Source organism: Syngnathoides biaculeatus, chromosome 4 (genome assembly GCF_019802595.1).
Source record: "Syngnathoides biaculeatus isolate LvHL_M chromosome 4, ASM1980259v1, whole genome shotgun sequence".
NCBI classification, from domain to species: Eukaryota; Metazoa; Chordata; class Actinopteri; order Syngnathiformes; family Syngnathidae; genus Syngnathoides; species Syngnathoides biaculeatus.
The window spans coordinates 32,917,190-32,929,394 of NC_084643.1; the positions used below are offsets into that span (position 1 = coordinate 32,917,190).

At 42.3% G+C, this 12,205-nt stretch overlaps 2 protein-coding genes across 5 annotated transcripts; both read left to right on the top strand.

Moving 5' to 3' along the window:
- The first annotated feature begins 194 nt into the window (after window positions 1–194).
- srp19 (signal recognition particle 19) lies at window positions 195–3,326 on the top strand. Of its 2 annotated transcripts, none has more exons than XM_061817067.1 (5): window positions 195–451; window positions 1,345–1,420; window positions 1,523–1,594; window positions 1,687–1,795; window positions 2,907–3,309. In XM_061817067.1, exons 1-5 carry the CDS (start codon window positions 414–416, stop codon window positions 3,032–3,034), a joined length of 423 nt encoding a protein of 140 aa, XP_061673051.1. In that variant the 5' UTR covers window positions 195–413; the 3' UTR covers window positions 3,035–3,309. The 2 variants fall into 2 exon arrangements, with proteins under 2 accessions (XP_061673051.1, XP_061673050.1); XM_061817066.1 differs by lacking the exon at window positions 195–451 and adding an exon at window positions 627–722 and having other exon boundaries at window positions 2,907–3,326.
- A 764-nt stretch (window positions 3,327–4,090) lies between these two features.
- Window positions 4,091–9,963, top strand: rsph14 (radial spoke head 14 homolog). 3 transcript variants are annotated; one of them, XM_061817693.1, is made up of 6 exons: window positions 4,091–4,343; window positions 5,626–5,728; window positions 8,633–8,751; window positions 8,821–9,052; window positions 9,452–9,588; window positions 9,660–9,963. In XM_061817693.1, exons 1-6 carry the CDS (start codon window positions 4,169–4,171, stop codon window positions 9,929–9,931), a joined length of 1,038 nt encoding a protein of 345 aa, XP_061673677.1. In that variant the 5' UTR covers window positions 4,091–4,168; the 3' UTR covers window positions 9,932–9,963. The 3 variants fall into 3 exon arrangements, with proteins under 3 accessions (XP_061673677.1, XP_061673678.1, XP_061673679.1); XM_061817694.1 differs by having other exon boundaries at window positions 9,452–9,555; XM_061817695.1 differs by having other exon boundaries at window positions 8,705–8,751.
- The last annotated feature ends 2,242 nt before the right edge of the window (window positions 9,964–12,205 follow it).

Here is a 12,205-nt window from a genome sequence, read left to right on the forward strand (position 1 = left end):
CATATTTGATTAATTCTATTTTTCAAGGTATGAGAAAACACTTTAATGCAATACATTTCATGAGCCAGATGGGAAAAGCTGCAGAGATATTATAGAGATGTTTTATTTTATTTTGATTAACGATATCTCGAACAATATATGATTACTCTCAAACCTACGAGTTAATCATTGAAATAATGCGACGGCACTGACGTGCTTAATGGACGGGGTGCGTTCGAGGATGTTACCCGAGAGCCTAGGGGGCGGTGCTTAAGGGCTACGCTCCACACGGTCGGTGAGAAAAGACCGTGTGGAAAGGAGCGACACACAAGTGTGTGTCTTTTACGGCAATTATATCCCAAAAAAATCATCTCGGTGCTTCTTGCATTTAGTTGACATTCAGGACTGCGATAGCGGCGACACTATCACCAAACATGGCACATTTAACGAAGAACCCCGCCGATAAGGAGCGGTGAGTTGTTGCTACTGCTAGTGAAGTTTAAGCTAACTGTGACTACGTTTACATTTAAGTCTCACAAACTAACGGATCCGTGTTTTTCAAAATTAGGTGATAGCAAGTATTTCCAGGTTATAGTTAATTACGACAAGCGGTTGGAGTTAAGTTTGTTCGTAAGTAGTTCCCGTACCCATCGGCCGTCTAGCATGACGTGTTCAATAAAACTAAACAAATACGCCACTTTTTCGACTACAGATATGCAGTGTTGGGCCAGCTACTTGGAAATGTATGCTAAGCTTCAAGCTGTTCTTCGCTGAATGTAGTTTGATTTAGTTGAAGCTACTCAGGAGGGAAAAGTAGCTAGCCAAGATATCATTAGATTTAATTGAATTTATCAGTCCCACAACAAGGACGTTTGCTTCGTTTCAGCAGCAATAGTGGTTAGAGGAGATAAAAATGATCAACACGACATGAACGAACCTACATGCATAGCTTAGGCAAGAGAGGTTCCTGCGGGGCCTCACGGAAGACCGATCATGCTGCATATTAAGTCTTAAAAGATTGAATCAAATGACCGATTAGGAAAAATAAAGGCTTGGCAGGGCTCATTTTTGCACACTGACTATTGGTTGGCGAAGAGGAAAGACTCCATAAAAGACTGCGTGTACAAAGTTTGGGATTATTCAAAATAATATTTTGGAGTACTGTGAGAACTAACAAGCAGCAATTGGTTTAAAAGTCAGAAAAATAATTGCTCAAGTATCGCAAGGATACCTGAAAATTCTCCTTAAGTAGAGTAATTGCATGTTTGTACTTTACTTACTCCCACTGATATATACAGTATTTGACACGTCATATTTAGTGTTTATTTAACAATTTAGAATTTATTCTGTTCATGTTTTGCTCAGGTTCATCTGCGTTTATCCCGTCTACATCAACAGTAAGAAGACACTCGCTGAAGGACGAAGAATCCCTGCTGCGAAGGTAAAAAACCGAAAACCGTTCATGAATTTCAAGTCAACTAAAATGGCACAAGTGTCTTTGTTTGTTTCATGTGTAATGTGAAATGAACGGGTTTGTGTGTAGGCAGTGGAGAACCCTTCATGCGCCGAGATTCGTGATGTCCTGACAGCTGCCGGCGTAAACGTCCTGGTGGAGGTGATAACTTGGCTGTACCTCCTTGTCGTGATGTTCCCGCAGCAGAAAGTCACTTCATGACGGGAATGTTTGTCTGCTTTTTTTGTGTCCAGAACAAAATGCATCCCAGAGAGTGGAACCGTGACCTGCAATTCAAAGGTCGAGTCCGAGTTCAGCTGAAACAGGAGGATGGCACCTTGTGTCACAATAGGTTCTCATCGCGTAAGTGGGCCACAGAGGAAACGGATGAGTAGTGTGTTGCAATGTAGACATGAGAAGCACAAACCACAATCTGGAACCAGAAGCAGCACCACAGCCAGGACTAGGACCAGAAGAAAAGCTAAAATTAGGACTAAAGTCAGATTCATACCCCAAACCAGGTCTACAAGCAGTAGTAAAAGATGAGGCGGTCTCCAAAGTAGGAGTGTAGCTAGATGCACAAGTAAAACCAGGATGAGAATTATAACCAGAGGTGAAATCATAAATAGAACAAGAGTTAAAGCCAGAACCAAAATTAAAACTAGGACATGAATCAGAAACAAAACCAGAATCAAAACTAGAAACAGGACTACAAACAAGTAAACTCAAAACTCGCTCACTAGCAAGCAGAATCAAAACCAGATGTACAATTAGAAGCAGACACGCAATATGAATTTGATGTGGAATTGGAATTAGAACAAGAATCAAAACCAAAGCCAATACAAGAAGTAAAACCAGGCCTGGGACAATAACCAGATGTAAAAATGGAAGCAGGGCTCGAACCAGAGCCCAGGTGTTCAGCCCCTTTTCTTCTTTATTAGTTCAACGCCCAATCAGGCTGGTTCTGCCCTCTGTGGTCGCTTTTTCGAGGCCTTGCGGTGACAATGGCACCATTCCTCAGAACTTCCTCCGATCTGGTTCTAAAACGCAGGCCATGGATAGGTATAAGATCACTTTCATGCTGACATTGGATGTTTGCGCTTCTGAGTGCAGTTTTCGTACACTGAATAAAAAAAAAATCTAAATAAATCCTTCACACTTTTGATCGATGCCGATTCTCATGGGTAGGGAACCAGCTGTCAGGCCAGACCGTTCTGGAACATATAATGGAAAAGCGCCATGTGTGTCCTTCAGGTAGCAGTAATAGCAAACGTCATCTAGCTTATTGCTAAAATATAATGCAAAAGCTATACACGTTACGTAATTAGAAAACGTCAAAAACTTCTACTTTGGCACACACAAGCAAGACCGCATGCAAACCGTCACTGACTATATTCTTACCGACCAATATTTTCTCTGCTCGGTAGGAGCAACAAATGCACACAAGGTGATTCCGTGTTTGTGGGTGTTTCAGGTAAGGATGTGATGTTGTACGTGTCCGAGATGATTCCCAAGCTGAAGAGTCGTACGCAGAAGGGCGGCAGCGGCGACGGCGGCTCACAGCAGAGTGACGGAAAGAAGACAAAAAAGAAAAAGAAGTGAACTCTCGTCACATTTCTACTCTTTACATTTTTTTTTTTTTTTGGTCAAGAGCAGATGGTTTACGTCCAGCCTCAAACAGCACAGACCACCTCTTTTTTTTTTTTTTTTTTTTTTTTTGAAGGTTTTGCTAGGCCTGCAAAAAAGGTGTATGCCTTCCTGCCTCAGAACTTTGATTTGCTTTTAAACAGAAAAAGCAAGCGTGTTGATAAATTTTTGTTGAGTGAAAAACATGAACTGAATAAACACTTTCTTTGGTTCAAATCAAAAGTGTGGGGAAAAAAAAAGTGTGCTCATGAACAGCATAGAGCGGACCCCCTTTAGTTGAGGGAGATTCCGACCCGGTCCAATTCCAAATAGCAAAAATGTACAGATGATTGCATTGAGGGAGGGTTTTTTTTTTTTTTTTTTTTTTTATTTTTACTACTCTTCTGACTCTTTGGGGTTGATCCCTCCCCCCACCCCCACAAAAAAGAAAGAGTTGTGCGTGGGGGGGAATAGCAGTTAAGTGAATATGTATGAATATGTCCACTGTATTAATTTTCTTACCTCCTTATGACTATAAAGGTCGGTAGTACAAAATATCCACCCATCCATTTTCTGAGCCACTTAGAACTACAACTAAAACAGGAACCATAATAAAAATCATAAGACTTAGAACAAGAACCAAGACTGCAGACAGAAGCAAAATCAAAAACAGAAGTAAAAATAGAATCAAGAGTTAAAACCACAAATAAAACCTGCCTAAAATAGACAAGTAGAACAGAACCAGAAACAAAAAAAAAAACAGAATTTGAGTCAGTTCTTTGGCCAACATGATTACATTAGGAGTGAATGTATTATGGATAAGTTAAAAATGAAGCAATATCTATTTAAAAATTACAAAATTCCTTGTTAAGGTGATGTGTACTAAAACAAAATGTTTAAACGTCTTGCAGATTTTATTGTACACAGGATAGCAACCTGAGTGACGATTGTTCGGAATGTCTCGAGCCTCGTTGGTTATTTACACTCGTTACTAGGCAACGGTTGCCACGTTAGAAGTGACAACAATTCGCACCGATACCAACTAAGTGACGTGCTTAATCCATCACTGGCCTGATAGAAGCCCGGAACGCTTCGATTCGGGACTCCGAAATGACGGGCGTTCACATCGACCCGAGCAGAGCTCCGGTAGCCTTCGGGCGGCTGGCCATCCCGGAGCTGTTCGCTCAGCTGGTGGAACCCGACGCTGCCAGGAGGCTGCGGGCCCTCGCGTCCCTCTGCGACCTCACACACGATCCGGAGCGCCTCTACCAGGTGGTCACGGAAGGTAAAACCTGTAAATGTGCACGGCACGCGAACCACGCTGTGGTGGATGCTTCTGGCCAGCCCATATTGTTGAATACATTTTTATTCGGCCAACTGTTTATAAAATGAGACGGTTCAATTTGAAATGAAAAATATTTGAAAAATAAAATGTGAGGTGGGATTGGGGGTTCACCTTCAATCTAAAACAATACTCTAATAGCCATCAATAAAATATAAGGGGCGAAGTAAACTATTAAGAGTGGGTCACATTTTCAACTTCCTACAATGTGTGGAGCGATGCATTCCTGGCCCATCGGAATTAACACTGCCAGGCACAACAGAACACTTCTTGCAGAAACAGGTAACAGTAAACACATGAGTTCGTTACAATAAAGAAGGACATCAAGAACAGTTAAATAAACGTAAATTATTAAAGTAAATAAGTTAAAATAAGAGTACCTTATTTGTCGAGAAAACTGAAAAATTAATACATCTAAGGCTGAAGCTTGTTGTCATAGAAGTGACACATTTGTTTTGTTACTGCTTATTTAATGTTATTTAATTAAAATATAGATGCTAATGTACTGAACACACATTGTTGCTCGATACAAAATGTGATGGAATAAAATTGACGAACTATCAAACTAATTAATCTAGATAAAAATAGACAAAAGGAAAATGTTTTGATCTTACTGAAAAAAATGCCAATGAAATCTGTTGCCGAATCAATCTATTTCAAGTGGGGTAGTTGCACCTATTTGCAACAACTTGAGTACTACCTTTTAACACGGAAAAGATAGACAACTCAGATTAAAATTTAAAAGAAATGCTCAATTAATGACGATTTAAAATGATAACATATAGTCCCTCTTCTGGCTGATTGCTCTCTGTTGGGGTAGAGGCAAAAGAATTTATGCGACCACAGAAAACCCTGGAAACAAGAACACAGAGAAGAAGAAAGGAAGAGTGAAATGGGAGAAAAAGAGACTTTTGTTTAGTTTTATTTGCTGTTTTAACAACTAGCTACTCTCATGATTTTATTTATTTATTTTGCGGTATCGATACGGTAATGAAATGAATGTTCCATTTTATGTTTTAAATTGTGTGGTATGTCATCTTTAGAATTAACGGCAATGTTGAAAAATATTTGTACTGCATTGACTTTTTTTGTAAGGTTATATAATTCATTGTTGCGGGGGGGGCAGCTTATAAAATCTCACTGAAGCTCCCTGAAGTAAACCTAACGCTCCCACTAATTTTTCTGAATAAAGAGCACTAATGTTTACATTTAATTGATCGTGCAGGTTTTCTGGACCAGTTGGAGGTTCTTTTGAAAGATGGCGATCCGGCTGTGAGGACCAGAACCTGCGAGCTTCTGCACCTTATTACCAGCCACAACATTGCGAGGTAACATCAAGTTAACTATCTGTAAAAATATTCTGAATAATGTCAGATTGTGCGCTGTGTGATGTCAGCAACAGATGGCAACCACTGATAAGTGTCAAAAGTACAATTAAAAAAAAAATGTGCAATGGGTTTTATAGCTTTATTTGTTTGATTGACAGATGAGCGCTAATGCTATAAGGCTAATAATTGACAAAATGATTAGGTTTCAGTCACACCTAAATCATTTGGCCAGGTAATTTTTTTTATGTTGGAGACTCAAATTTGAGTTATGTTCATGCTTCACTGCTGCTGCTCAAGCAGTTTAGTTCATAACATTAAATATTTTACGAGGTTTTATTAGAATTTTGTGTGTTGTCTCTATTAAAAACATGTAACAACCGAGCCATTGAGCAAAAAAAAAAAAAAATGAAATCAATGAAAATCCACAATTGACACCCCAGTTAAAATGATTTCGGTGGTACTTGTGCCACAAGATGGCGGAAAAGAACTTCATCAAAATGACACTCCTCAACTCACTTCGCTTCAGTAATGATGCTTCATAAAACCGGTTCAGGTATTTACATTGTATTTATTATTTTTTTATGTTTTCATACAATAAAGTGTTTTTTTTTTTTGTAATTCAAAATGTAACAAAAATGGTTGCTGGAACAGAATACTGTAATGGGATTTCAAATTATTTCAATCAGGAAAATTAATTTGTAATAGCATAAACTTGGTCACGCAATGTTGTGTGGCCTTTCGGAAAGAGGTGAGACAGGCTCTAGATGGACAAGAAGAGCTCCCAGAAGACTGGAATACTACTGCCAAGGTTTTCAAAGAGGCAGGCAGGAGAGTACTTGGAGTGTCTTCTGGTAGGAAAGAGGAGAAGGAGACCTGGTGGTGGAACCCCAAAATACAGGAAGTCATCCAAGGAAAGAGATTAGCAAAGAAGAAGTGGGACACTGAGAGGACTGAGGAGAGGCGACAGGAGTTCATCGAGATGCGACGTAGGGCAATAGTAGAGGTGGCGAAGGCTAAACAAGAGGCATATGACGACACATACTCCAGATTGGATACGAAAGAAGGAGAAAAGGATCTCTACAGGTTGGCCAGACAGAGGAATTGAGATGGGAAGGATGTGCAGCAGGTAAGGGTGATTAAGGTTAGAGATGGAAATATGTTGAGTGGTGCCAGTAGTGTGCTAAGTAGATGGAAAGAGTACTTTGAGAAGTTAATGAATGAAGAGAATGGGAGAGAAGGAAGAGTAGAAGAGCCAAGCGTGAATGACCAGGAAGTGGTAATGATTAGTAAGGGGGAAGTTGGAAAGCCTCTGAACAGGATGAAAAATGGAAAGACAGTTGGACCCGATGACATACCAGTGGAGGTATGGAAACAATTTGGTGAGGTGGCTGTGGAGTTTTTGACCAACTTATTCAACCGAATACTAGCGAGAGAGAAGATGCCAGAAAAAATGGAGGAAAAGTGTATTAGTCCCCATTTTTAAGAACATAGGCAATGTTCAGAGCTGTAGGAACCACAGAGGAATAAAAATGATTAGCCACGCAATGAAGTTATGGCAAAGAGTAGTGGAGACTAGACTGAGAACAGAAGTAAGTATCTGCAAGCAACAGTATGGTTTCATGCCTAGAAAGAGTACCACAGATGCATTATTTGCCTTGAGGATGCTGGTGGAAAAGTACAGAGAAAGTCAGAAGGAGCTACATTGTGTCTTTGTAGACGTAGAGAAAGCCTGTGACTGAGTACCAAGAGAGGAACTGTGGTACTGCATGCGCAAGTCTGGTGTGGTGGAGAAATATGTTAGAGTAGTACAGGACACGGATGAAGGCAGCACAACAGCGGTGAGATGCGTTGTAGGTGTGTCAGAAGAATTTAAGATGGAGGTGGGACTGCATCAGGGATCCACGCTGAGCCCCTTCCTGCTTGCAGTAATAATGGATAGGCTGACAAATTAGGTTAGACTGGAATCCCCTTGGACTATGATGTTCGCAGATTATATCATGATATGCAGTGAAAGCAGGGAGCAGGTGGAGGAACAATTAGAAAGGTGGAGGCCCGCACTAGAAAGGAGAGGAATGAAGATTATCTGAAGTAAAACAGAATATATGTGCGTGGGCGAGAGGGGCGGAGGAGGAAGAGTGAAGCTTTAGGGAGAAGAGATACCGTGGAAGACTTCAAATACTTGGGGTCAACAATACAGAGCAATGGTGAGTGTGGTAAGGAAGACAAGAAATGGGTCCAAGCGGGATGGAACAGTTGGTGGAAGGTGTCTGGTCTTCTATGTCACAGAAGAGTCTCCGCTAGGATGAAGGGCAAAGTTTATAAAACAGTGGTGAGGCCGGCCTTGATGTACGGATTAGAGACGGTGGCTCTGAAGAAACAACAGGAAGCAGAACTGGAGGTGGCAAAAATGAAGATGTTGAGGTTCTCGCTCGGAGTGAACAGGTTGGATAGGATTAGAAATGAGCTCATTAGAGGGACAGCCAAAGTTGGATGTTTTGGAGACAAGGTTAGAAAGAACCGACTTCAATGGTTTGGACATGTCCAGAGGCGAGAGAGTGAGTATATTGGTGGCAGGGTGCTGAGGATGGAGCTGCCAGGCAAAAGAGCGAGAGGAAGACCAAAGAGAAGGTTGATGGATGTTGTGAGGGAGGACATGAGGACAGTGGGTGTTAGAGAGGAGGATGCACAACATGGGCTTAGATGGAAAAAGATGACACGCTGTGGCGACCCCTAACGGGACAAAACGGAAGAAAAAGAAGATAAGCTTGGTCACGAAGCAAAATAAATTCCCTAAATTAAGGCTTACTGTACTACTAATAGACACCGGAACACAAATATATTAAATCAGCAAACATGCTAATGTTAGCCTGTCAACAAGCTAAGCTAACGGGCGCTTTTCTTTAGACAAGCCCTCCTGTCCTCGCCCCTCCTAGCCCGTCTGTCTCAGCTCTTGGATGACCCGTCGCCCCTCTGCAGGACTCGCGCGCACCGTGTGATAAACAGCCTGGCGCTGCTGCCTGCAGGTAAGTAGGCCACCTTGATGACATCACAGGCCCACAAGTTTTTTTTTCACCCTGAGGCTCATATGCCAGGTGCCAACGCTCTGCAGAATCTGGTTCCCAAACTGATGCTGAAGCTGCAGGAGGAGAAGGAGGAGAAGGAGGAGGAAGTGCAGGCCTTGCTGCTGTCCACGCTCAGCTGCTGTTCGCGGCTGGACGCCGGCCCCGCCCTGTCCCACCGCGGCGTCACGCTCATCGGACGCAAGCTCTCGCACGCCTGCTCCAACATCCGGAGGGAGGCGGCGGGGGCCATGATGGCACTCAGGTTGGCAATGACTGCGTCTCTTCATGTTGCCACGAAGATTAGGTGAATCATGGGAGTTGTAAGGATGACTGAGTAATGATGTTAAAAGATCAGTTCTTCCACTGACAGTAATTATTATTACTTTTACCTTTTACTTAAAGTGACTCCACTCTTACTTGGGCAAAATTTTGTTCTCTTGTAAACAACTCTGTTCACATTTACAAAGTACTTGAGTAATTATTGTTACTCACATAATTATTTGAACGACCCCTGTGGTGTTTTGTCGCGGTGAAGGTGAAATGTATCATGGGAGTTGTAGTGAAGACTGCGCCAATGTCGGGCACCTGCACAATAATGGAGTTGTTGTTATAGGGAAATGCATCATGGAAGTTGTAGTGCTAACTTTTTGTGCTGATGTAGCGTTCCAGTGGAGGGGAAGCGTCAAGTATGCGAGGCAGCAGTACTTCCTATCCTGGCCGACCTCCTACAAGACCAGGACGTTGATGTGCAGGCCAACGCCGCAGGTGCCATCATGAATACGGTGGTCATCACGACAGGTGATGTCACTTACAACCATGTGACCCCCTCCCGCTTCCGACCGACCAGCAATCTATTGCTTGTCCGGTAGGTAAGCACCAGTGTTTGGAGCTGGACGTCCTCCCTGTCCTTCTGCAGCTTCTCTCAGAACGCAAACAGGACATGGAAGAGGAGCAGAGGAGGAAGGCTCTGGTCCTGTACTCCCTCAGAGCACTCACGTCACTTGCTGAGGCCCCAGACGGGCGGCAACGCCTGCTTCTACAGCTCCCCCTGCTGGTGGGGAGGAGCGAACCCCCGGAGGAAGATGCAGACATCCGGCGTGCCGCTCGCACCGCTGTTAATGTTGTCACCTGGACTCCGTGACAGCATTGCACTAACTTCCATTCACTTCAATAAAGGGAACATTATATCACATGACCACATGGTTTGATCGAGGTTAATTCTAACATGCTAAACTTTATAATACAAAGTTAGTGTTAGTGAATCAGGTTGTTGGAAACAAACCATTATGACAGTGACACTAAAAGGTGGGCGACACGGCATGTGACTGGTTAGCACATCTGCCTCACAGTTCTGAGGCTCGAGGTTCAAATCCCGGTTCCATCTGTATGGCGTTTACATCTTCTGAGGAAGCATGACCTGTCACAAGAACACCTGACCCAGTTCTACACAGCGGTCATCCAATCAGTATTGTGTACCTCCATCACAGACTTGTTTGCGGCTGCCACAAAAAACGACAAATTCCCGACGGCAACGGACAATAGGAACCGCTGAACGGATTGTTGGCACCACTCTACCTACTATTGAAGACCTGCACTTCACTCGAACTAGGTTCAGAGCAGCCAGGATCCTTTCAGACCCTTCACATCCAGGCCACCAGCTCTTCCAGCTCCTTCTGTCAGGGAGGCGCTACAGATCAATGGAAGTCAAAACTAGCAGGCATTCGAACATTTTTTTCCCTCTGGCAATTAAATCATTAAATTATTGATCAGCAAACTTATTTTTTTGCCTTGTACCATTGTTGGGGCACACCCTCATATCCTGCTGGTGAATCAGTATTAGAAATATATTCTATAGACTATCGCACGACTCGTCACTTTAAACAGCTCCCTTTGCAGAATTGTCATAGCACTGGTCTGTAATGGGAACTGCGAACAGGTAAGGCCACTCTGCATAAGCTTAAAATCGCGTTGACGCACTCTGAACTGTTCTAAATGAAGAAGACTGCCTCTTGCACATCTGTAACTGAAGGTCTCTTGTTCTTTGTTCTTGTTAGTTTGTTCTTTGTTCTGAATTTCGTACCAGGACGGCACCGTGGACCGGAAACAAATTCCTGGTGTGTTGTTACATGGCCAATAAGGCTGATTCAGATTCTTATGTTTTTCAATAGGATAAAAGCACCCACAAGGGAATTGTAACTGATATACAACTTGGGGCGTGTTGCAATTCATGAACCTTCTTACATTGTGGACGTTATCATTATTAAGGACATCCCCAAATGTATTGGTCTTAACCATCTTTTCACAATAATTGCAGTTGCCACAAGTAGTAGTGTCCTTGTTGCCATGGAAATACAATTTGTATCACTGGAATGCCAGATGATGACATGGTTCGATTACTGCAAATGCTAAAATACTTCATGTCACTCATGTCACCAAACTAATGTTAGCCTTATTACATATCAACGTGTTCGTGTTTAACCATATTGCTATGAAAATAACCACATTTAGGTCACTTGACAATGTGGTGATACATGACGTGAAAATCACATCCAGTAAGTACTTTTCTGTTTTTGTGCTTTTTCTGCATGTTTTGGTGGCTAGGAAAAATGTTGAAGTGAGTTGGAGCTTCAGTTGGACAAAAGTAGCATTTTGCTCTTATGGCGTCTGCAGAGAATGACTAAAACTATGCATCCATCCATTCTCAATCCCGCTTATCCTGTTCAGGGTCGTGGTGTGCTGGAGCCTACCCCAGCTGACTTCAGGCAAAAGGCAGACTAGACCCTGAACTTGTCGCATACAGACACTGAGTGGGAACTGAACCTCAGTTTATGTACTATACATGATGAGTGTCTATGATATATTTCTATATAGTATTCGATCCATATAGATCTATCAAAATCTACCTACCTACCTAGCAAATCTAATCTAATCTAATCTAATCTAATCTAATCTAATCTAATCTAATCTAATCTAATCTAATCTAATCTAATCTATCTGTACACAGATAAAACGCTCTATATGTTACCAAGGCAACGAAATTGTGTCATAGTGACATATGGGAGAAAGCGATGTATTTAGAATTGGCAGCGGTGGTGATGCCTTCAAGGACCCAGTGAGTCTGAATGGACTTCGACGGATTGACCTACTGAGCTGAACGGAACCACATTAAGGTCAGTGGACAGATTCAACACAACACGTTACACAATTATACCTATACAGTGTCTTATTTCTATCAGTAAGACAAACAAGATGGCGAAATGAAACCCATTTTAGCATCTAAATATTTCTATTTATTCTTTAAGAGTGTGTATCAATGGCAAATTCATATTCCAGTGTCATTTTTCACAGCAATATTTGATGTCATCCAAATGGGTGGGCGCGCGTGTCATTATCTTTTAAAGGCCCCCCTCCTCAC